This window comes from Phocoena sinus, chromosome 21, assembly GCF_008692025.1.
Source record: "Phocoena sinus isolate mPhoSin1 chromosome 21, mPhoSin1.pri, whole genome shotgun sequence".
NCBI lineage: Eukaryota > Metazoa > Chordata > Mammalia > Artiodactyla > Phocoenidae > Phocoena > Phocoena sinus.
In genome coordinates, this window is record NC_045783.1 from 23,949,643 (window position 1) to 23,974,015 (window position 24,373).

The 24,373-nt window shown below is 50.7% G+C and overlaps 1 protein-coding gene across 5 annotated transcripts in view; it reads left to right on the plus strand.

Moving 5' to 3' along the window:
* The window catches only part of RBPMS (RNA binding protein, mRNA processing factor), a 187,075-nt gene that overhangs the window by 150,736 nt on the left and 11,966 nt on the right, over positions 1 to 24,373 (plus strand). Inside the window, exons 6-7 of one of the 5 annotated variants that reach the window (XM_032618436.1) lie at positions 11,177 to 11,304; positions 13,997 to 14,223. In XM_032618436.1, coding sequence (XP_032474327.1) covers positions 11,177 to 11,304; positions 13,997 to 14,128 — 260 coding nt within the window. In that variant the 3' untranslated portion in view covers positions 14,129 to 14,223. Of the gene's footprint in view, positions 1 to 11,176; positions 11,305 to 12,784; positions 14,846 to 24,047; positions 24,118 to 24,373 lie in introns of those variants that run through there. The other 4 variants (XM_032618438.1, XM_032618435.1, XM_032618437.1 and 1 more) reach the window with 4 other exon arrangements.

The window sequence follows — 24,373 nt, forward strand, 5'->3', positions numbered from 1 at the left end:
TCCCTCTTAAGTCAGTTGATGTGTTCAATTTTATAATTGCAATTATTTTTTAATTTTTATTTTATATTGGAGCATAGTAGATGAACAATGTGGTAGTTTCAGGTGCACAGCGAAGTGATTCAGTTATACATAGACATGTATCTATTCTTATTCAAATTATTTTCCCATTTAGGTTATTATAGAATATTGGGCAGAGTTCCCTGTGCTATACAGTAGATCCTTGTTGGTTATCTATTTTATTTTATATTTTTTTTACATCTTTATTGGGGTATAATTGCTTTACAATGGTGTCTTAGTTTCTGCTTTACAACAAAGTGAATCAGCTATACATATACATATGTTCCCATATATAATTGCAATTTGAACTTGAATTTCTAGGAGCCCAGATGATAGTATCACCTGAGGAACTATAAAATTTCTATCTGTTTATCTCTAGAGATGATGGCATTTTACTTCAGTAGGTCTTTATCGTTTGTGTTTTAGTCTGTGGGCTGTACCTTGTCAGTGATCGGAAAGGCCCCTTGAGAAGCACGATGTTAGCGTAAGCTAGTGCCATATTTTTTCCCCAAAAGATTGGATATATTTTCTTGAGTACTAGGAAGTATGCTTGGAACTTTTTGACATAGCCATGCATATTTAACTCAGAATTATTTTCAAGATAGCAAACTACAGACTAGGCTTGATCTGACATGAGAGAAAACCAGAGAAGGAGGAAGCAGGGATGACATAGGTTTTACCAGCGTGGCCCACACCCACCTCTCATCTGTGCAGCCGGGATATCATGCTCTGCCCATGGCTTGTGAATATTCTCAACATTCCCTGTGGATAAATCAAGGGCAAATAGCCCAGGGCCAGCCTGTGAACATAGATGGGGAACCAGAAGCGTGGGTGGGGGCTGGGTAGGGCTGCTGAGCTCATAGAGCAGGAGAAGGGAAGGGATGAGAGCAGGGGCTCAGCTCAGACACACAGCTTCATTCAGAAATTTCCTCACGCGCCCCAGAGGCCAGCGTGCTATTGTATGTGTGTGGATTTGTGTTATCTGTACTTTAAGGTGTATTTTGAGGTTTTGCTTTATCCGTTCCCTAAGTCAGCTGCAGTCTCTTGAAAACTGACAAGTTATTAAAGTTTCTACCTTTTTGCCCGGGAGCGCTGCCTGTGCAGAGTTAGACTGATATTTTCTTAAAAGTCAAGGGAATGTGCTAAATTTTAAACCATTTGGGTTATTTCTCAATTTTAAGTGCTCTTTTGTAAAATTTATTTATTTATTATTATTTTATTTATTTATTATTTTTTGCGGTACGCGAGCCTCTCACTGTTGTGGCCTCTCCCGTTGTGGAGCGCGCAGGCTCACGGGCCCAGCCGCTCCGCGGGGCATGTGGGATCTTCCTGGACCGGGGCATGAACCCGCGTCCCCTGCATCGGCAGGCGGACTCTCAACCACTGCGCCACCAGGGAAGCCCCTTAAATGTTTTTTAAATGGAGGAAGAAATTTATTTTCCCTCCTTTCTGCTCCCGCCAATATTCTCAGTCAAGCACGAGTTGTTGACATTTCTCAACTGCCATCTCTGTGATCCAAACCAGTAATTTCTTGTGTCTTCTTTCGCCCTTACTTAGTGTTTATGTATACATAGTATGTCTCCAACTAGTTTTGTAAAACTCATGTCAAAATTACCTTATGAATATGCTTTTCTTTTTATTATAAATTTAACAAATTAAGTATTCATTACATATCATCAGTGCCAGAGAAGCAGAGCAGAATTGTCATGTTCTCAAAATAACCTCATGTGTTATTCATCTGCCCTAAAGTAGTGTTTTGTTTCTTTTTCGTTTTTGAAGGTGGTGACCTGTCTTTTCTCACTTAGAAAGTTAAGCTTTACGGTTTGGGTAGAATAAACCACCATCTTTTTTTTTTTTTTTTTTTGCGGTACGCGGACCTCTCACTGCTGTGGCCTCTCCCGCCGCGGAGCACAGGCTCCGGACGCGCAGGCTCAGCGGCCACGGCCCACGGGCCCAGCCGCTCCGCGGCATGTGGGATCCTCCCGGACCGGGGCACGAACCCTTATCCCCTGCATCAGCAGGCGGACTCTCAACCACTGCGCCACCAGGGAAGCCCTAAACCACCATCTTAACAGTGGGTGAGAGCCTGAGCTCTGGAGCCACACTGCTTGTATTCAGATCATGGCTCCACTCCCCCCAGTTGCGTGGCCTTGAGCCTGTCACTTCATCTCCAAGCCCTTAGGTAGCATCCTGCTTTTGTGACCCAGAGTAATAACAGCAGTCCTGATAAGGATGTTCTGGCGACTAAATAGGTTGAAGTCTGAGAAGTATTTTGCACAAAGTATGCACTTTATAAATATCCTTATTATGACCATCTGTTATGTGACTAGTCCCATAGATGGCCACACAGCCACTCTTATGTACAGTTCTGAAATCCCTTTGTAATTAAATTACCTACCACAGATGGAAAAGGCTCTTTGGGCAGCAAAAGAGGCAGAAGAAACATCTTAACTGACAGTGCAGTTCTGGACTAGAAAAGAAGAAGAAGGGGGTGGGGTGTGCTGTGTAAAAGGGAGGGTTTATTCCTTCAGGGAATATTTATTGTCTCCATTGCTCTAGACACTGTGAAAGGGCACATTAGTGAATATAGCTAGTAGTGTTCACTAGTAGGGAATAGCTAGTAGTGAATACATGAGAGTATTCTACCCTCATGAAGCTTACCTAGGTCTCTAGCAGAGTGGGGCTGGGCAAATGTTTTTATGTGGTTTATATAATATGAAACCAATGTTTCCTGGAAATAGAGCTCCTGTGAAACATCCAGATTTGATTGCAGTCAGTCTCTTAACGACCGGCCCTCAGATGACCTCAAAGTTCAGTTGCCGTGTCTGGGAAGGGAATTGGCTGGGGAAGCTCTGTGTGACCCTCAACCCTGCAGTTGCAGGTCTCAGGAAGGAAGAGCTATGAAAATGCCCCATTGTGATGAGCAAGCGTAGATAACGGTGGTGACTTCAGTCAGGTCCCCAGAGGAACAGTTTTCTTCCAGTTTATCATTCTCTGGGTTCCCTTCAGCTCTCAGATCAAGAGTCAGATCCTTTTAAAACCACGGGTTGGAAGGTATTTTGGCATGGGGCCAGCTGCACCGTGAGGAAGGAACAGGACCTTGAGAGCAGGGACTGCTTGGAGGCATGGTAGAATGTCATTAGCTGGTGGGGAGGTGACTCTGGGCCAGCTGAATAAAGACCAGCTCGCTTCTGGAATTTCCTTGGCATATTTTGTTGGTCCGGGTTTGCCTGCAGGTTTCAAGGGTTGCTCTAGGAATGTGTGTTCCGAGAGAAAAATGTGAGTGGAGAGATAGCGGAAGTTATTAGGAAGGCAGTTTAGAAGTCCAGGTGGGAACATGCATTTGGGTGGTAGAAGTAGGGCTGGAAGGGAAAAGATAGTGTGAACGGCACAGAGGGAATGTCATCAGTGTGGAGAGGCAGAGAAGTGAAGGGTCTGGATTCTGGACGGAGATGACTTTGATCCACGCCCTGGTTCTGTCGGTTGCTGTGAGTCAGTGGGCTAGGTATTGAACCTGTGTGCGTCTCTTTCCTCATAATGTAAAGGGGCTGGTGTTAGTACCTTCCGCAAGGGGCACTAGCAGAGTGTGTGGCATATAAGATATGCTCCGCAAACATTAGCTACTTTACTACTGCTGTTTTCCTTTATTGTATTAGCACTTGGCAGTGGTTTGGATATGGGAAATGAAGGAGGCTTTGGACCTGAATGAATGGGATAAAGGGATGTGGGGAGGTAAGAAGAGGAATTGATTTGTGAGTGCATTTTTGTATGAGTTGACTTGGATGTCAACTACATTGGAGTGGAAATCAAAGCTGTAGATTTATGAATTATCCTAAACAGAATTAGTAATTGAAGCAAAGAAAGTGGCCCAGGACGGGATTAAAGAACAGGTAGAGTGGAAGAGGACTGAACACAGACTCGATTTCTCCTGGTGTCTCCTGCACTTAGTACGGTTGGTTCCTGGTGCAGAACACAAAAACTACAGTCGTGATTTGTGCTGAGTGGTGCTGAACACATCCTTTGAGATTTTCGCCGAATCTTTTTTAAAACATCTTTACTGGAGTATAATTGCTTTACAATGGTGTGTTCGTTTCTGCTTTATAACAAAATGAATCAGCGATACATATACATATATCCCCATATCTCCTCCCTCTTGCGTCTCCCTCCCACCCTCCCTATCCCACCCCTCTAGGTTGGTCACAAAGCACCGAGCTGATCTCCCTGTGCTACGTGGCTGCTTCCCACTAGCTATCTATTTTATGTTTGGTAGTGTATATATGTCAGTGCCACTCTTTCACTTCGTCCCAGCTTTACCCTTTCCCCTCCCCATGTCCTCAAATCCATTCTCTACGTTCACCAAATCTTTTGATTCTTCCCCTACACTTACCTTCTTGGAGAGCTAATGAAGTATGTTACCTTTTGTGGGAAACGAAAGTTTTCTAGGGCTGTGACAACAAATTCCCAGCAATTGGGCTGAAAACAACAGAAATATATTCTCTCAGTTTAGGAGGACAGGAGTCTGAAATCAAGGCATCTGCAGTGTTGGTTCCTTATAGAGGCTCTGAGAGAGAAACCGTCCCATGCCTCTCTCCTAACCTCTGGTGGTGCCGGCAGTCCTTGGCGTTCCTTGGCTTGTAGATGTATCATTCCAACCTGTCTCCATCTTCACCTCACCTTCTTCTCTATGTCCTCTCCTCTTCTTCCCCCGTTGCGTGGCCTGTGGGATCTTAGTTCCCCGACCAGGGATCGAACCGGGGCCCTTGGCAGTAACAGTGCAGAGTCCTAACCACCGGACCACCAGAGAATTCCCCTCTCCTCTTCTTATAGGGACATCAGTCATTGGATGTACCCGACCCCCCAATCTAGGATGATTTCATCTTGAGATCCTTAAATAATTACATTTCCAAAATTTCTGTTTTCAAAAAGTTACATTCTGAGGTTCTGGGCAGATGTGAATTTTGGGGGCGGGGGGACACTGTTCAAACCTCTGCAGGAGCTGTGTGCACTTTGCTCTGCCACAGAAACGGGGAATGTGCTATGTTTTTAGCCCTCACACCAGAAGAGCATGTCCTAATGGGGTAGTCCTCAAAAGAGTGGGCCTCTTAAGGCTGGTTTTTCAAGGGTTTACTTAACAAACTTGGATCAACTACTTGCAGAGGTATGTGAGTAGGAGCTGATTGCTTAACAGAATCCTTGATTTATTTTTCTTTGGAATTTTTCATCAATCTTGGGTCTTCTGTGTCATGGCTGCTGTTTTTTCTGGCCAAATACTTCATCTCTCAGGCAAGCGCTCCTGGAGGACTCTGTCCCTGAGTTTGTTCTAGTAAACTGAGTATGCTAAAAGCTAGAGATGAAGACCACCTGCTCTCCAGGGGCCTGTCACCACCACCAGTAGTGGGGATATCCCCATGTCAGGGAGGACAGGATGGTATGTGACAGGGAGCCTGAACCATGAGACATGAGACCTGGATGCTAATCCCAGTTCAGACACTATGAGACCTTGGATAGATCTTTTCTCATCATTAAAATGAGACACCCATGGGCTTCCCTGGTGGCGCAGTGGTTGAGAGTCCGCCTGCCGATGCAGGGGACGTGGGTTCGTGCCCCGGTCCGGGAAGATCCCACGTGCCGTGGAGCGGCTGGGCCCGTGAGCCATGGCCACTGAGCCTGCGCATCCCGAACTTGTGCTCCACAACGGGAGAGGCCACAACAGTGAGAGGCCCGCGTACCGCCAAGAAAAAAAAAAAAAAAAACCCAGGATTGAAGTGTAATCTAAGTAGCATTGGCATGCTCTCACATTCATCCTCTTTCAGTACCTATTTGTCTCCCACACAGAAGTGAATGAACCTAGAATGTGTTCATTTCCTCCTGAAGGCCAAGGTATTTTTTCTTCTCCGTTCCTTTTATCAAGTATGAACAAGTGGTTGACTTCTTGATACTTTCTGGTGGTAGGCACCAGCGTAAGCAAAGAGTGAGCACTTAGAGCCCTGGAAGCTGCAGAACGCAGCAGAGCACAGAGGGTACTGATTGCTCCCGAGAAGGCCAGCCTCACCTCACCTCCCCACCCCCCGGGGAAGTGACATCTAAGTGGAATCCCTTGAAGAATGCATAAGAGTTAAGCCAGGTGAAAGGAAAGAACACTCCCAGCAGAGGGGAAAAGAGTGTACTAGACCTAGAAGTGGGAAGGGAACCATGTATGGTCAAGCCAGGACAATGGCTGATGGATCCTAGACCGGGAGGGAAGACCAGGTGAGAGCCGGGCTGGAGAGGTGGGTGGTGATGGCGAGATCATGCGGGGTCTTCTAGGCTATGGTCACATCCTGTGCAGAGAGCAAAGAGAAATCGTAGGTTATTTAAGCAGGAGAGTGACGTTACTAAGCTGTGTATTTTTAAAGTTGACCCAGGTGCAGTGTGGCGTTGTTTCTAAGAGTCATTCATCTTTATCTGTTTCAATGTGACCTTAGACTGGAAGCTTCGCCTGTCTGCATCCTTGTTTCCTCATCCAGATGAAAAGGCAGACTAGGTGATCTTCATGAGCTCTTTTGGTTTAAACATTCATCAGACTTGGCAGTGCTTTCTTTTCAAAGGGATTGGAGGTTGGAATTGGGGACGTTTCTAGTCTTCGTTGGTTAGAATTCAGTTTGAACTCTCCCGGTTGCATACTCTTATGCTAAGAAGAAGGCCTATTCAGATGTATATTGTGAGCCCTCAACAACGTTATCCTCAGAGGTGCAAAAGGAGGAAAGGATGTAGCCGGATCTGGCGCCAAGGGAAAGGATTGACCCAGCCTCTCAGGAGGGTCAGATTAGGCCCAGACAAAAAGCCCTGGGCTTCTGATCTCTTTCTGCTCACCGGGGCCTGGCTCACTCTGGGTGGTCAAGAGCCTCTTTTGTTAGGGGACCTTAACCCCCTCCCCGACTCCAGTTCATCCCAATGGGCCTAGGGCGGCAAACTTTCTCTTCTTTTTTCAGCCTTCCCGTCCTATTAAGTCAGAGCAGGCTGCGCAGTGACTCCAGAAGGTGAAGCCCACCTGAGCGGTGCTGGCGCCTCTCCTTCCACCCGGGAGTCGTACAAAGGGCTTGTGCTGTGGAAAACCTGTCTCTAGCTGCTGTAATCTTCTCAGGACCACATTAGCAACAAAAAAGAGCACACAGACGCACAAAGCTTATGCAGCTCACTGCCCTCTTCCATCAAAGGAGAGTGCATGCCATTTCGGGGAGTCTGCAGCCTCATGGTGAAATGCAGGCGTCCATGAGGGCTGCTCTCCCACCGGTGTGATCCTGACCGGGGCCGGCTGCCTCTGCTGTGCCTGTGTGGTTCTGTCACTCGTGGGTGGCCCTGAGCCAAGCAAGGGATGTCAGGCTGGGTCTGCTTTGACCCTCCAGTTTCACTCCCAGAACAAGTCCAGGATTATCGCTGTCATTTGCATTTTCTCTCCTGGAGTGTTTCATTCATTTATTCAACAGATACTGTGTAACAGGTACTATCCTGGGCACTTTGAAAGCAAAATGCCTAACACTTTACTCAAGCAGCTGATAATAGAATAAGAAAGACAAGTAGGAAGATAGCAGTGGTTCTCATACTTAGGCGTGCATCGGAGTCACCTGGAGGGCAGAATTTCTGGTTTAGTAGGTCTGGGGTGAGCCGAGAATTTGCATTCCCCCCCCGCCCCGTGCCCCCTGCTGCTGTTTCTGCTGGTCCGGGGAGCCACCTGCGGGAGCTGCAGTGCTGATGGGAAGCTATGGCTTGGGGACATGGGGGAGGGAGTGAATAGCTCCACCTGGCTTGTTTACCTTTCTTCCTGTTATTTTTACCCGCTGTACTGCTTGGGTCAGATTATCAACACCTCAGTTTGCGAGGCCATTAAAGCTCTCTCAGGCTCCCCCTGGGCCCTCCAGGGGCTCAGGGTACCTTGGCCACTGAAGTTCGTCAAGAGAGCCTATTTCGTTCCCTCTCCCAGGTGTTTCCTTGTTCCTTCTTTCTTCCCCACCCCGCTCTGGTTACTCATTGCCCACCTGCCCGTCCTCCCTCAGCTGGGCTTCCAGGAGCTCCAGGAATGAATTCAGACTTTGGAGATTTTGAAGAGGAGCTTCCTTTAAAAACCGGTCCCTGGGTGAGAGCAGCTGCAGGAGCGGTTTTCAAGCTGTTCTCTCCGGAACCCTGGTGTACTTTCTGGGGACTCAACAGGGGTGGAGGTCCTCCAGCCGTCCCCACGACCACCAGCAAGTCAACCCAAACCGCTGCACTTTTAGTAAACAAGAGTTTCTGGGAAACACGTTTGAAGAAAGGTTCCATCGCTTTTATTTTTCACTTTGAAGATTCTTGCTCCAAAACACTTGCTCTTGTTTGAGCCTCTGCCTTTGCTCCATTTTTTTTTTTTTTTTTTTTTTTTGGTGGATATGACAAATACTGCAAGGATTGAGAAATTTTAGATCTAGTTCTTATGGATATTCCCTCAGTTCCTTTAACAAAGAAAACAGTGGTGTATCTTTAAACAACTTGTAGAATTTTCTGTCGGGGACTATTCAGTACAAGCATCACTGCAGGCTAAATGCCAGGGTCAGAGCTGGCCCAGGGGTGCAGACTTGAGTGAGACCTGGCTCCTGCCCGCAGAATGTGTCATCGGTAACCCCCTCCCTGCCGTCCTCTCCCCGTTCTCAGCGACACAGAGCATCACCGCTGACATATTTTGAGTGCCTCCTCCTCCGGACCGTAACTCCAGATCCATCCTGAGAGGAGATGGAAGAAGGGATTTATCCTTGTGCATCTCCCCTAGTCTCTTTTAGGCCTCTGCTTCACTACCTGACTATATACTATTTATTACTCTGCAACTTTGGCTTTAGAGGATTTGGAAGCAGGCTTCCCCCCGCCCCACCCCGTTCAGCTGGGCTAGGTTTTATGCAAATATCAATCAGTGAGTTGTCTCCAAGCATCTGTATAGGCCCAGTGTGAAGTCATGCTTTAGGATAAAATGTGGAAATGTATGGAAATCGTAAATTCCATCAGGCTGAGATTGAAACCCAGACTGTCTCTTTAGGATCAGATATCTTAAAAGACACACATTTGAAAACCTTTCTAAAGGAAGCCCCAGGGTGCCCTGCAGCCAGCCTCACCTTTAGCCCGTCAGGCTGCAGGCCAGGCACAGCCCCTCTGATGCTGGTTGATAGACTTCTGCCGTCACAGTGGGGCTGGACAAGCGTGGGCTGAGAAATTAGTGTGTGCTGGGTCTTGAGACTCTTGCCTTAAAAAAAAAAAGACTCAGTGTCTTAAAATAGTATGGTAGCTGAAATAACAGTAACAGCAACAGTAATAGCTCGCCATTCCTGAGAATGGTTGTTTGTTTAAAATAAAATCTGAGGCATTGGTTCTGGGGGTATTTGGTTTCCACGAGCTGGGCTCTCACAGGAGTTGTTGCTCTAATGGACATCGTGTGGTCTCATCACGACAGGAAACACGGGGGTCTGTGAAGCGTTCTCTTAACCCCTCTGTAAGGAACTTCCTTACAGAAACTGCAGACACCTACACACCCTAGAACTGGAAGTAGGTGGTATAGACCTGATCACTTTAAAGAGGGCTATGGTGCTTGTATTCTCTCCAGATAATTACTATTAGTCTGCTCTTTTGGCCTAGGCTTCCCAGCCTAGATAGACAGGCCATCTGTGTTCCCATCACCAAGTCTTGAGGAGGTCGTTTCAACTGCCTTGTTGAGAGAGGGAGTCGGGGCGGCCACATATATAACCCCACCTTGTGGGCATCCCTGGCTGCCCCCTGACGCGTCCTGATTGGTCAGCTCTGGACCGTCTCTGAGCCTGTTGGAAGCTCTTGAACGCAGGAGCCGTGCGCACGCCCTGTCCGCTGGCGCAGACGCGCACACGGCCTCAGCTGCCTTCCGCTGGTTCTGTAGAGCAGTCCCCACGTCACACTCAGCAAAGCGGTTTTCTGTGTCTAACCCCCTTCCCACGCTGAAAACCCTGCCTGGGGTCAGAATTGGGGGAGATGGGGGAGACCTACAATGCAGGCCTGCGCTGGCTTTAGATGGGTGGGAGGGAGTGAAGGGACTCTCTTGACCTTGGGTCGCGTGGACTGTACCCTTGTGGGACGTCCTGAATGGCGCAGGCACTGATGGCTTCACCGGGTCACCTTTTCCTGACTTCCTCGGTGGCCCTGGGGGGCATCCCGGGCCTACTTGATGTCAGACTTTGACAGGTGATAAAAGCACGTACTGAGAGGGCTGCTTCACGGGTTCCAGATTCAGAACTATTGACTGAGGTTATTTTTGCCTTTGCTGAGACGCTCCCTTGTGTGTTTGCTGTTACTTTAATGGGTTGCTTCCTGATCCATGCTGAGGCCCGGCACTTGCCCTTCAACCCGGCAAACTGCAGCGTGACCTGAGTGGAATCGGAGGTCCACGAGGTCCCTTTAGACCAGTCAGTTGGCAACATGACTCATCTTTTTTCCCCTAGAAAATAAAATCTGTGTAAACAGCAATTGTGAACGTCCTTATTTGGATTTTTGTGGGGCTTAACTTTAATCGGCGTACCCCAGGCTTTGCACTTCCGTTCTCTGAACTTTTGACACCTTACGTGCCCTGTAGGCACAGTGTCTGGCCTTGCGCTTCTAAACAGAAAACGTTTGGTGATCCTGATACCTGTCAGTAGTAATTATGCTGATTCACAGGAAAGTCCTCCCATCCTTCTGGTCTGTCGCCGTTCTCCCAAAGGCTCTGCAGTGAGTCTTCATGGGAGATCGCCTCCTAGTTCTTTCTTCCTCTTTTCCTCGGAGGACCCCGTTTGCTGTTTGGTGCAGGAAGTCCCCACTGTTCGTGGGTTCCCCCGAGCTACGGTTGGAAAGACATCAGAGTGTCCAGGGTGGAGCCCGGGCCTGAGATCTCAGCAGGCCAGACAGGAAGTAGATTTCTTGCTTTTTTTTTTTGTCCATTTTGTATTTACCATTCTCTTGCTCAGTGTTTGGGGGGACCGAAGCCAACAGGTTATTGAAAGAACGAGAGCGACTTGACTTCTGACATTGATGGGGCTCGGGGCTACACTGGGTGTTTTGTTTCTGGTTTGGAGCCAGCTGTTTGGTAACCACTAACTCTTCCCTTATTCTTTTCTTGCAGATGAGCTCACAGTGCCTGCACTTTACCCCAGTAGCCCTGAAGTGTGGGCCCCGTACCCTCTGTACCCAGCGGAGCTAGCGCCTGCTCTACCTCCTGCTTTCACCTACCCCGCCTCACTGCATGCCCAGGTAATTCATACCCATCGGCCACGACTTCACTCCACCAGCAGCCCTTTCAAACCTGGTTCCCCAGGGCACACCATACAACTAACCCCTATCCAGCTAACAGATCCGCCTTCGAGAGATTACTGATCCCCTCTGAGTCAAGCTGACACTCCTCCAGGACTTCCGAGGACCGTCTGACAGCAATGATATCACCCACTGCCTGATGTTTGCCCCAAACAACACCTCTCTCTTCCTTAATGATCTCACCCTCATATCACACACGAGAGACTGGGCCCAGGTCACCCCCCCGGCCAGCTAGAGGGTGTCACGGGAGCAGAGATGTGTGTGCCTTGCCGTGGGGAAGGGCTGCAGAGGGAGGCGTGCGCTTGTTCCAAGAGCTACCTATCTGCGTGTGCTCCTGTGTGCCGAGGTCTCTTCTCTTGTGTTCTGGGAGCTCTAGGGACGAAGGAGCGAGCTGGGAGCTTCCAGGAGGAAGGTTATGTGCTATGATACATATGTTAAAGAAGAGATTAAGGGTTCCATTTTTAAGAGACCCTGTAGAAAAGGAGGTACAGTATAGTGTCTTAAATGTAATTATAGGTCAAGGTAGAGGTGTCTCTTCTGACCAGCTTGCTCTCTTAGTTAAAATAGCCTGGGCTTTATAAACAAACTCCGCTGTTTCTTCACAAAGATTACTGTCCACCTACCAATCCTTTCTCTTCCCTTGGAAACGATGTTCCTCTTAGCTTTGCTTTTAGTACCAGTAGTAGTAATCAAGGTTGGGATTCAGCGTGATGATCAGTAATGACAAATAAGATAGAAAGAATACAGCTCTCATTTGTCTTACTGCATGTGTAACTCCTCTAAAAGCAGGAAAGCCTGTTTTTAAAAAGTTAGCAGCCTGAACAGGTGGGGTTTTTGTTTGTTTTGCTTAGTGTTTGTGTACCAGGCTGGATGAAATAATTAAAAGTCTTACGTTGTACACAACTTACTGTGTTGTGCAAGACACCTATAAGCGGCCCCAGCAAGGGTCTCCCAGGCAGGCCATGGGGTCGGGAGTGTTCTTAGCTGGACCTCCTTCCATCCTCTCTCAGCTGAGTTGTTGACGCTTCGTATGTGCACGGACAGCCCAGCTTCCCAGGGACCGTGCAGGCAAACTACAAAGAGAAGGCCTCGGTGCCTGGGCCTCGGAAGTGCTCACCCTTTGTGTTGGAAGAAGGGGGTAGAAAGTAGTACAAGTAGTGAGGAGAAAGGTGGTGGTGGGGAGAGTATTTGGCACCGAAAACAAAGTAACGGGGGTTCTTCTGAGACTGATGACCCAGTTTCTGGATTCACTGTGCTTTCTGCTTTTCCTTCCCTGTTGCATTTTCCACCTTTGTCCGTGTCAGTGCTTGGTCACCCTTTGCAACGGCAGGTAGCGGGGGAGGGCAGAGGGAAAGGAAACGGGCTGATACCTTCTGCCGAGTTATCAGAACGCTCGTAGTGACCTTAGATTATTTTGTAGATGCCGTGGAGCAACTCAGAAAGTCCCCTGTGTTTGTGGCCCACCCCTGCCATCTGGGGATATGTGACCCACCTCTTCCTGTGCTGCCTAGATACAGACCAATTGACAACGGAGGCAAATGTTAATAATACCATGAAATGGTGCCAAGTTTGCCTAGTCTTCTAAATACCCGTGGCTTTGGTTAATCAGTACCAAAGCCTTTCACCACTGTCCTGGAAAAGCAGGAGTTGACAGTGGCCAGAAAGGACTGCGAATGGCGGCTTTTGGCCGTGATGTCTGGGTAATTTGCCCTTGCTTCATTCATATAACGGATGAAATCAAAAGTCATTCTGGGGAATACGGTGGGAGAAGGAGGGTAAAAAGTCTTAAGAGATCAGAAAGCCCAGGCCATTGTGAGAAAGGATGAGGAGAGACAGTGCCAAGATTACATGGACTCAACCGTTACGCTTATTTAACTGGGATGTATCGCCCATGGTGGCACCTTCCCCGTGAGCTCTTCCTTGACCTTGAGGCTCTCCCAGCCAGGAATCCACCTGGTCCTGCCACATCAGTCCTACAGTTGGTGGGACTCTCTTCTGATACCAGTGAGATCCTTGTGCTCAACCCCACTGCTTATTTGGGGTCATTCCCAGTGCAAGCTTGGGTTCTGTATCCTAAAGACTGATGAACAAATATGGTCATTTAAATGTCTTTGTCCAGTGTGAGAATCGTAGAATGAACTGGGAGAGGCTTGACAGATCAGCTGGTCTGACCCATTTTACAGATGAGGAAACAGACTGGAGAAGAGGAGAGAGTTGTCCAGAGTCGCAAGTGGCTCTGCCATGACCAGAGCCAGCTCACCTGACTCCCAGCTCTTTCCACACCTCAGTGCTGGCTCACCAAAGACTAATTCTTTGATGGAATTTTGGAAAGGCCTTGCTCCAGTGACTCCTTGGATCTTTCTCCTGTAACTAGATGGGAAGCCTGTAAGAAGAGACTTGGAGACAGAGACGAGGGAATCAGAACTTAACCTTCACCCAGAGGGCCTGAGAGAATTTTTATTAACTGGAGGTAGAGCAGAGGGGAGACCAAAATGGAGCGTCCTCTTAGTGGCTAATTCCATTTTTGTTTTGGAAATCGTATTATGTCTTTGGAGATCAGCTTTTAAATAATTTTGCTTTTCTTAGTGATGTTGTGCTCTGTTTTGAGACGTGGATTTTTTTTTTCTTCTAGTGTTTCTCTCCTGAGGCAAAGCCCAACACACCTGTCTTTTGTCCACTTCTCCAGCAAATTAGATTTGTCTCTGGGAATGTGTTTGTAACATATCAACCTACTGCAGACCAGCAGAGGGAGCTCCCATGTTGAATTTGCTTGTTAGCTCTTTCTTCCCCCTTTTGCAAAAACTATTTCTTGGTAACATTTGAGATTTCAATAAAAATTTTAATTAGAGAAAAAACGATCTCAAGTAGACTGCAGCGTTTTGTTTTCATGCTGATGCGATTTTGGAGCTAAGATGTTATCTCAGATTTTGGGAGACCTGGGCCCGTGACACTCGGTATACCTTATATGCGAGAAGGACTCAGCATCCCAGGGAGACTTGGTCCAGAGCCGAGGCCTCACTGCTGCTCATATCTTCTTGGGCTCCTGAACCCTCAAGAGCTGCCTATTGGAAGATTCTCATTCTAGCATCCATGTGTCACATCTGCCAGGAGATCTCGCTTCAACGAGGGTAGAAGTGTTTTCAGTCTGTGTGATCCAGAAGGAGGACCCAGGAGAGACAGAAATTGTCGTCGAAAAGGAGTTGCGTCATATTTCTACGTCTGCCCAGCTTCCACCTGTGGTCGTGTGCCTCCGTCTCTAAACTGAAGATGCTTATGTGACATCAATTTTAAAGAATTATTGGATAACGTAATCGGACTGTAAGCTTCAGTACTGCCTTCTTACTTTTAGGGATGAAAGAACATCTGTTTCTAAGAGCATCCGATTTCTAAGAAGATGGTTCACATTGTAAGCAATGATCATCCAGCTTACTTTCACCGTCATGGTATTTGAAGTTTATTAAATATATTATGTGAGTCACTGTGAACAGCAGAGGAAGGTTTCATTCATGACTTTTAGGAAAGTTATGCTCCGACGAGAAGGTCCAGACAGTTCCTCTCACCTCCTAGTCACACAATCTCAGCTTTTTAAGTCTGGGTTCATTTTTGCTGTCAGTCTTGTTGCTGCTGGGATTGAGAGAAAGCCAGTAAAATGCACTGCCCTCACGACACTCTAGAAACAATACTCTTTCCCTTGACCAGCATCGTACTGTCGGGCCTGAAACTTCTGCAGGTAAGTGGGACTGAGAGAGCAAGTCCTGACTGCCCGTCTGTTCCTCAGAGGCCTCAGTGGCCCCGAGGAACAGCAGACCTTCTCCCAGGGCTGCTGTGCAGCTTGTAACTGGAACGCATCACCTGCACATAAACAAAAGGTTTTAAAATCATACCACGGACTTCCCGGGGCAAGACGTGCCCCTAGGGAGGTCCCTTGTGACACACTGGAAAAAATTTAAAGGCTAAACCTAAAACAAATACCAGAATGAACCATGGGGGAGAAGACACAGGCAGATAGGGAAGCGAGATCGTGGAGGAGAGAGAAGCCTAGGATGGTGTATGGGTGGCCTGACTGCGGGACCCCCGGCCAGGTGTTCACTGTGCAGCGTTTAAGAACTGCGTGTGTGAACTTCTCTTTAAAGCGCATCTCGTTAGGCATCTCCTCTGTCCCTGCGTCCCATAGCGAATACTGAGAGGAAGAAGGAGGTCCTGGCCGGCGTCAGTCTGATTTAAGTACGGAGCCAGTGAGAGGTAGCGTGTCGAGGGCGCAGGGAACAGGGCAGGCGTGAGTGTGGACTCGGTGGAGCACAGCCCCAGCGGCAGGGCGGCCGTGCTTCCCACCCAGGCGCGTGTGGAAAGGACTTTGATTTCTCAGCTTCTCCCTCCTGTTCAGAAGGCAGTAGCCAATGCTGCAGAGGCGGGCCCGTGAACAGAGCCCACGGGAGGCAGCTTGAGCCCCTCACCAGACGGCCAGCCTGTCGGAGGGCAGGGCGGGGGCAGGAGTTGCGCGCCCTGCTTGTGCGCCTCCCGCGCGGCATCCACGCTCAACCCGGACGTTCTCATTCAGGAGGCCCAGCCTTCCCAAACGGGTATTGTGTATTGTCTTGCCTGCAGCCCGGGGCTTGCGGCCGGCACAGAGACCACGGCTTCGAAGGACCGCAGCGCTGACTTTGAGGCCGTTCAGCTCAAGGCTTTGAATTGTTTTCAGCCATAAATGAAACTGTTAATCCTGACATTTACTTTTCTCTCTAAACCTGCAGCTCCGTGAAGGTCAGAGGGTGGGGAGAAACCGCTGCTTGGTGTTCCGTCTCCTGCATGCACCAGCCTTGTCTAGTTCCCTGTTTTGTTTGGCTTTCTGGTCACCTAGGAGCATCTGGCCTAACTCCCGTAAGAGCCTGAAGGCAGGCGGGGCAGGCATGGTGCTCCCAGCGCCAGCCTCCAGGGAGCACAGGGCCCCCCTTTCTTCTCCCAGCCCCTCCCCCCCCCCCAGGGGGGCCTCCTCCTCTGCCTGCCCCTCGAGGCCTGGCCTCTGCTGGGGCTACCTGGTCAGACACAGGCGCTGCCATTTACACGACCTCCCCTGAACAAGCTCCTCAACCTGAAGTGGGGCTAATCGTCCCTCGTGTTAAAGCACTTAACAGGGTGCCTGGCGCACAGTAAGGGCTTAGAAAGCGTTAGCCTTTTAAGGAGCATTGGAATCTTCGAGGAGAAGAAAGCCCAGGACTGGCTACCCACGAAGCTCTGCTAGTTCAAACACTAAGGACATCGAGCATGTCTTGACACTCATGGGGCCGCAGGGCCCTCAGGGCTGCAGCCAAATGAAAGACCAGAGGCTGGAAAGAGTGAATGAGGAATAGGGGAGCAAGATGAGGCCTCGAATGACAGCCACCGACGTCACCGAGCGACGGCACCTGCCCTGCGTCCAGCGGTGTGGTCTCTGCAGCTTGTGCCAGCACTGGGAGAACTTGTCCCCCGGAGGAAGTCCCTACAGTCAGGCCCGGACACGCCTGTCTGAAGAAAACCTGTCCCTGACAGGAAATGGATCAAGAGCGGGAAACAGCTGGATTCCCAGAGAGACCAAGTGGTTCGTGTGTGTTGCTTCACTCAGAGCTGTTGTCCCTGAACTCTCCAGCTGCTGGTCACCCGGTCTGTTCATCCCTGGGCTTTCTAGCTCATTCTTCCTACAGTCCTTCCACTAGGGTTCTGCCCAGCCTCATTTCCAGGCGATGGTGTTACACTTTGTGCCTCGGGGGGAGATTATTCTCGTCGTAGTCCTGTGGCTGAACCAACCCCCAGGGGGGCCAACTCCTGGCCCAGCAAATTCTCTGTCCCTTTTTACCCTCTCTGTCCCATCCGTCCCTTCCCTCCCCTCCTCTTGCTGTCTGGTATTTGAAGAACTAAGGATCCTCTTAATAAAGCAGCGACTCAAACCTTGACCCCGTCCTCCCTGGCCTCTCAGAAGCAGTGCAGAGCCATTCTCCCAGAGTTGTTGGGTCTAGTTGTTCCTTTGGCCAGAGCTGCTGCTACGCCACTGAGGCCCAGCCTTCCCCATACTGGGCGGCTTTCCTGACTGGGGGGCGGCAGCAGGATTGCCTTCGTTTGGTGCGCTGTGTTTTCCAGGTTTCTTAAGCGTGTTCCGTTTGCTCCTGTAAAGCTACGCTCCCTAGATGCTGTGTGTGTTCTCCCCGACCTCGCGAGCAGGGAGGGCCCGTCCCCGAGTCTCAGTGAGTCTCCCCTGTAAGTGCTGTCTGTGAGCCCGCCTCCCCTTTGGGATTCTTGACTACTGAGCCGCCCGCCCATACAGCGGGATGTGCCGAGGGCCTGGCATGTAATCAGTAGGGCCCTCCGTGTTTAAAATCCAGCAGGTCGAATCTTAATGACAATTTCCGTCCGTTCTGCTAACTTGGGGATTTTAGGCAAGCTTGTTTGTTTGTTTGTTTGTAACCTCCCTGAGCCTCAGTTTCCTTATCTATAAGTAGGAAGAACGAACGCTTGTTCTCTGGGGTTATTTTGAGGGAAAGAGTAAAGCGCTTGGCATAGAGTAGTAATTACCGGTAAAATAGCTCTTTCATTTCTTTTTCTTTTCTTTCTTGTTTTTTGGGGGTGGGGGGGGTCAGAACTTCAGGCGTGACCCAGAGGCTCCAGAGCACCTTTGTAGCTTAAGAAGCAGTTAGGCTGCAGGGACTCAGGACTGGTACCCCGCCAGCAGAAACCTAAGGGTCCAGGCTTCACTCTTTGGTAAAGAAGAAGAGAAGCAGCTGGGGCCGGGCCAGGAGGGCAGCCTGTCGCTGTGGTGTGAGCTGAGGGGAGGCTCAGGTGGGGTCAGCTGGCCGTCCACCCAGGGTGTTTGGTCTCCTTTGGTGGGAATAGTCACCCAGATACCATCCGAAAGCACGTGAATTCTAACTGCTTCGGAAACAAAACCAAGGCTACAGAGAAACTTCGGAAATGTAAAATGTAGCCTCCGTAAAAAGAAAGTGAACTCCGTGAAGAAAACTAATTGTGACAGGGGTAAAAAGGAAAATCGGCTCCAAATGGGATCATGTTTTATTCAAGAAGTGGGCAAGGCCAGAACTTGGATGGCAAAGTGGGACAACCCAACTCCAAGACTCATCCACTCTGCCACAAAGTGCTTCTCGCTTCACCGAGCTCGGCTCCTGGAGATCTCTGATGGCCCTTGATAGCAAACAGAGTTAAAAATTAACAGTCTGACAAAATTAAAAATGGATGACAAGCAACCACTGTGGACTTAATCTGACACAGGGTGTTACATGCTTGGGTGCCCTCGACCCGAGTGGCGTCTTGAGTGAATTTCTGGGATGTCTGAGCACATTTCACCTGCCTGTTTGGAAGCAAGAGCCTGGTTTGTGCTTGGGACAGATGGGGAAAGAGTCTGAAAGCCCAAGAGAGAAAATTAACCCTGAAGGCTTATGTTTAATTAAGCCCAGCCTTGACTGCTCTTAGCGGGAGGTACTCACAGGCCTCGGACCTTGCTTTTGAGGTCTGGACCTTGTCGCTGCCTGGGCTCAGGCCTCAGCACCGTCCCACCATTCAGACTGGGAGATCAGACGGGGTCACGGGGTCGGGCTGGGGCGTGGCCTTCTCCCCAGCTCTCCGGGTGGGTCAGATGGCAAACTTAAACCTTTGAACCAGTTCCTGTAAACCTTGACATTTTGTCTAGGTGTTGGCAACTTGTTTAATTGCCCTAGGCAAGGAGTATTAGGTGCTAAACAAGTAGCGTGAAGAATGCTGATTGCATTTCGTGTCCTCCTTGTCTGCTAAGAAAGAGTGTGAGGGGGCAGAGGGGACCGGTGGGTGTGGATGTCCCTTTAGAGGGTGATCTTCACGGGCCTCATTTCATGAAGTAGAGGAATTCCTGGAAAGCGTTCTTCCAGCTTGGGTGAATGCTTTATTAGAAATGGGGAGGATTGCTATTTAAAAGAACCCTATAACTGGTCCCATAAAGAGGGTCATCTTTTTTGTATTGCAATTACCACTCCGGTCTATTTGGTGAGTTTGGAGTTTCTTGGACCAGAGTGTGCTTCTGCCTTGGCAGCCTCTCCTCAGCCTGGCAGCCTGCAACGAAGTTTGCCGTGGGCCCTGACGTGCTTTATTTGGTGATGCTGCGTAAGATCGGATCCTTAGAGCTGGGAGTCAGTGGGGCAGAGTTGCTTATAATTAAACTGCGTGAGTGGCTGGCGGCCAATGGCTCAATGCTGGGAAGGCCCTGGCAGGGTATTCAGGGCTCCTTCTTGGGGACAGTGGTGGAAACCTGCCTAAGAATATCCATGCCTTAAAAAGGAGAGGAAGCTTCGTTCTGACTGTGGTGCTGGGAAATCTGCATTCAGGGACGGCACCTGCATTAGGAAAGGTAAGAATATCTTCACTGCTCCTGATGGATTAGACATCCAGGGTACCAGCTGGTCTGGTGATCGTCTTCCAGCCCTAATTAGTTTTGTTAAGAGCTGGGAACTTGGATGCTGTGTCAGCGTGCCTCAGCCTCCTGGATCCACCATACGTCACCACTGGAAGGGGCCTTCCAGACCAGCGTTTCTCAACACTTCTGTGTAACTCAAAAGATTACGTGATCAGATACACTTGAGAAACCCAGGATTAAATCAGGTCAAACAGGTTTGTTTAAACTTCTCAGAGCCTTTAATGTGTATCTAGAATCTGCTGAGACTGTGCATTTTTCTCTCAAACGTACTTGACTGCAGAGCATCTCACTTCTTCCGGACACACTTCTGGAAACCTGTTCAAGAGCAGTGTCTCTCAAACTGGAGCATACATATGCATCATCAGCTCCTGGAGGACTCGTTAAATGCGGGTGCTTGGGCCCTACCCCTGCAGTTTCTGCATCTCTGATATATGTCCCAGGTGATGCTGGGGGTCAAGGGACCACACTCTTGAGAACCACTGGTCTAGACTTGTCCCTTTATTCCGTAGAGAAGAACATTGCTAAACCAAGTGAGTTGAGTCAGCTGCCTGGTAAGCACTTCTCATGACTGTTTCCAAAGGCATGTGGGATGATGGGAGTCATCACTACTCGGGGATAGCACGCTGCAGATGATTCCTGTTTCGGTACTTTACACTGTGCGCCCCACAAACCACCGTACGGGGGCCAGTGCACCAGGCAGGGCTCCCACCCTGGAGCCCAGTCAGGGTTTCCTGTCCTTGGCAACACTACTGGGGACATGAAGTTTGTGTATTTTAATCCTCTGGGCCTTAGTTTCCTCATCTACGAATGGAAGAGGATGGGAATTATCTCTATGGGTTCCTTCTCCTCTCTCTAGCGCTCCACTTTATCTTTGCTCTGAGTCATTTCTTTTTCTGGCTGCCCTCCTGTCTGTCACCAGTCTGTCCCCAGTCACAGGAGCTGGTACGAGGCTGAGGTGATGGAGACTTCCGTGTTACCCTTGCAGGGCCACTGCATTTGAGAGCAGCGTTCCTGCAGAAGTGTCATGGTGGCATCCCAGTGTGGGCCCTGGATAGTGAATCGTGACAGTAATAGCTGTCGGCGTTATGAAGCTCTGGGGGAAGGGTCCCAGACGTCTTCTGTGTTGCTTATTCATTTATATGTCACAGTTTTTGTGATGTGCTTCGCAGTCTCTGGCACAGAGTAAAGATCAGTGTTAGCTTGGACCGTAGGAGTGATGTTAGAGGCTCCTGCAGGGGTTTCTGAGGCCCCTGGAATTGCATACAAGGTTGTGAGCGTGCAGTTGTGTATGTGTGATTGAGCACACGTGCATTTTTCTGCAGACAGGACCGTTGCCTTACAGGGTGGTCAGCTGCCTAGACTGCATCCCTGCTGGATTGTCCCTGGAGCTGGAGTCGGGGAATCATGGGTCTCCCCGGTGTTTGTGACGCATCTAAGTAGCCCCTAGGCATTGGGCAGGAGTGGCCGCGAGTGACCTGGGGCCAAAAACCACAGCAGAAGAGCAGCCTGAGTGGGTGTTACGGAAGAACCGTGTTTTCCCAGACAGCGGTGATTAGCACAGAGCAGCTTGTTCCCCGGGGCTGGCTGCCTGAGCTCGGGTTTTGCCCAGTGACCTCTGCTGCTCTGTGCTCTGCGGGCCCAGGGACAGTGCTGATGAGAAGTGCGGGCTCGGCCACCTGCCTTCTGAGGAAGTGGCCTCACAGAGCCGACGCAGGCAGGCGCGGTGGTGTCCAGACGTGGGGCACGAGAGGGATGGATCTCGGGGCCCGTCTGCTGCGTGGCCGCCACACCCTCCCTGAGAATCAGCCAGTGGGCCGACTTCACCTCTGCTCGGCCGAGCGCATCGCACCCTGGAGCCCGGGGCTCAGCATCCGCCGGCCCGCCCGTCGCCCGCGGCCGGCGGGGGAGAGTGCGACGCCGTGTGTGCGTGGAGAGGCTGGAGCGGGCGTGCAGGGCGGGAGGGGCTTCACCTGCATCGAAGCGAGGCTCCTGCCAGCCACTCTGCGGCTCTCCCCTCCTCGGGCAGCCCCTGTCCCGTGCCTCCTCCGTTGACCACCAACGCGTCTTGGCCTCCTTGGGCTCAGCGCTCCCGCCCCGCACCCGGCAGCACCCGGGCAGCACCAGCTGTCACCACCGCGCTCCCCCGACCCCGGTGCGCACGGACCCGCCCCCTCCAGTGTGTGCTTAGGTTCCAAGTCCCCACCCCATCCTTTACCACCTGTCTCGGGAAGGCAGCTCCACCTCTGCCCTTTGCTTAGTGAGCAAGTGGATTCAGATGCCCAAAGCCGTAAGCCGTGGGTAGGTATGAGTTTTTTCTTTGAGTCTCTTCCTCCCCTCCCTCCCTTCTGCCCTCTGCCCTCCCTCTCCCTTCCCGGCCTCCTGCCTCCACACGTCCCCTCTTTCTTTCTCTCCCTTTGCCCTGCCTACCCCCCTAAGTTCCCCCCGTGACGTGTATTTAGCCTACCTGCATGCAGTGTTTTTGGTCCCCGTCCCCTTAATTGCTATGAGTGTTGAAAGGACTCTGGCTCTGTCTTAAATGAGCTTCAGTACCAGCTGGTGGCTCCCAAGGAATACAGCTCTGCCCTCTGCCCACGCGGGGGCCCACTTTGGCTGGTAAACTGATTTCTAGTCATATCTGATGTGCTGCTCCGGCGGGTCTCTAAGGCACAGCCGGCCCAGCGGTTTCCCCGAAATGGAGTCCTGGTGTAGGCAGAAGCTGCACCCTGGTCCTATGAAGCCTCCTGAGTAAGTGAGGCCAGACACCTCTCCTCCCAGCTGGGACAGAGTGCCCCAGTGTGGCCCCTCACCCTGCAGTGACAGCCAGAGGGAAGTAGCCGCTCTGTGAAGGAGGCCCATGGGGTCAAAGGGAACTCCACGCACCTGTACATGTGGACCAGGGGGAGAGGCCAGGGGTACTACGTGGGCTCTCCCGGGCCCATTCCTAGACAGCCCAGGTTTTGGAATCAAGTTAGAGCTGGTGGAGCCTGAGCCCTGGATTCTGACCCAGCCCCGAGCCCACTGGGCTCTGTGACCATGGTGGACATCATTCAGAAAACCCAGCCCTCAGCTGATTTCCCCACCTGTACAAGTCAGGTAAGATGAGGCGGAAGGTCTCCATCAATGCCTTAGGCCCCCTGCACCTCTGCATCGGCCAGACCGCTGCTTCATCTGTTTATGCTTTGGAGATGTGAATAAGATGCCATATGAAAAAGGGGTTTTGCTGCGGATTTTATCTCATTAAACTACGGAAGTTGATTTGCCAGGGTAAAATTCCTCCCAGCATCACATTCCACTCTAGAAACGTTCTCACGTGAACCGGTTTGGGCCAGACCCAAGTAAAGAGCAGTCTTCCTCCTGCCATGCTTGGGAGTATGCCACCTCCCCGTGCTGGCAGCCTCCCCCTTCGCTGTAATCTGCTCTCCCGCCACCACGCCCAGCGCTGCTTCCTGTGTTGCTCACAGGCCGGTGGGGAGGTCGTCCCTCTTCGGTGTAAACGGACGCAGCGGTAAACGGGCATCTCTCGCCTCTGTCCAAAGGCTCAGGGCCAAAACTGACGGTGCCAATAGATGGACATCTGTCAAAGCCATAGTGCACTCGCCCTTTTGTTTGTTTTTTCACATTCTCCTCATTACAGGATGGGAACATTCTGCCAGTGCACAGAGCATCACCAGCCATTTGTGTTTGGGGCTGGCCTTTCATTCTGGAAACCTAACGGGGGAGGTGGGGCTCAGCAGAGTGAGCAGACAGACACCCCGCGGGGCCAAGAGCCCAGGACCCTTTCTAAAAGAATAGGAGCAGAATCTCAAAAGGCTTCCTGGCCAGACCACTGGCGTGGATGGTGTCGGGAAGCATCCCTTCCTTATCAGAGCCGATACGTGTTGCCACAGGCTACTCAGAAAGCCATTAGGCAGCCTGGCCCCCAGCCTAGGTGCTGCTGAGTGAGCATGGAAAAGGGGGCTCGCTGGGCCAGGTTTTAGCCCAGCAGTGGCTGCTAGCGGAGAAGGAAGCTGGGAGCGGGGCAGCTGCTGGCCCGGTTGCTCCGTGAGAGCTTGGTCCTGTGAAGGATTCCTCAGGATGCGGCTCCAATGCTTTCCAGCCCCTGGGGGGGAGAGCTGCCCGTGGGCAAGGATGAGTGGGCGCTGCCTGGGGACAGTAAAGGGGGCAGTAGCCCAGCAGGACGCCCTGTGAGGAGTGTGGATGTACGGGCGGGCAGGGGGCGCCCTGGTTCACACCTTCTCCCCTTGTGTCTTTCCAGATGCGCTGGCTCCCTCCCTCCGAGGCTACTTCTCAGGGCTGGAAGTCCCGTCAGTTCTGCTGAATCCCATGTAAGTACTTGGTTTCAATGAGAACTGTGTCCAGTGCCTGGACGAGCCCAGGCCAGAGCAGACGTTTGATAACTGGGTGCCTGTCATCCTGCCTCAGCGCCTACTCCTGGGCTTGTCCATGAACAGTCACCCGACAAACTCCTTGTGGCCCAGAGAGTTCCGGGGTTTACTTTGCACAGGCAAGTTGCCCTGTTGACCTGAAGTTTCAGTTGGTGGCTCATGTCACCTTCATTTCAATTACTAGGGGAACCGCTGA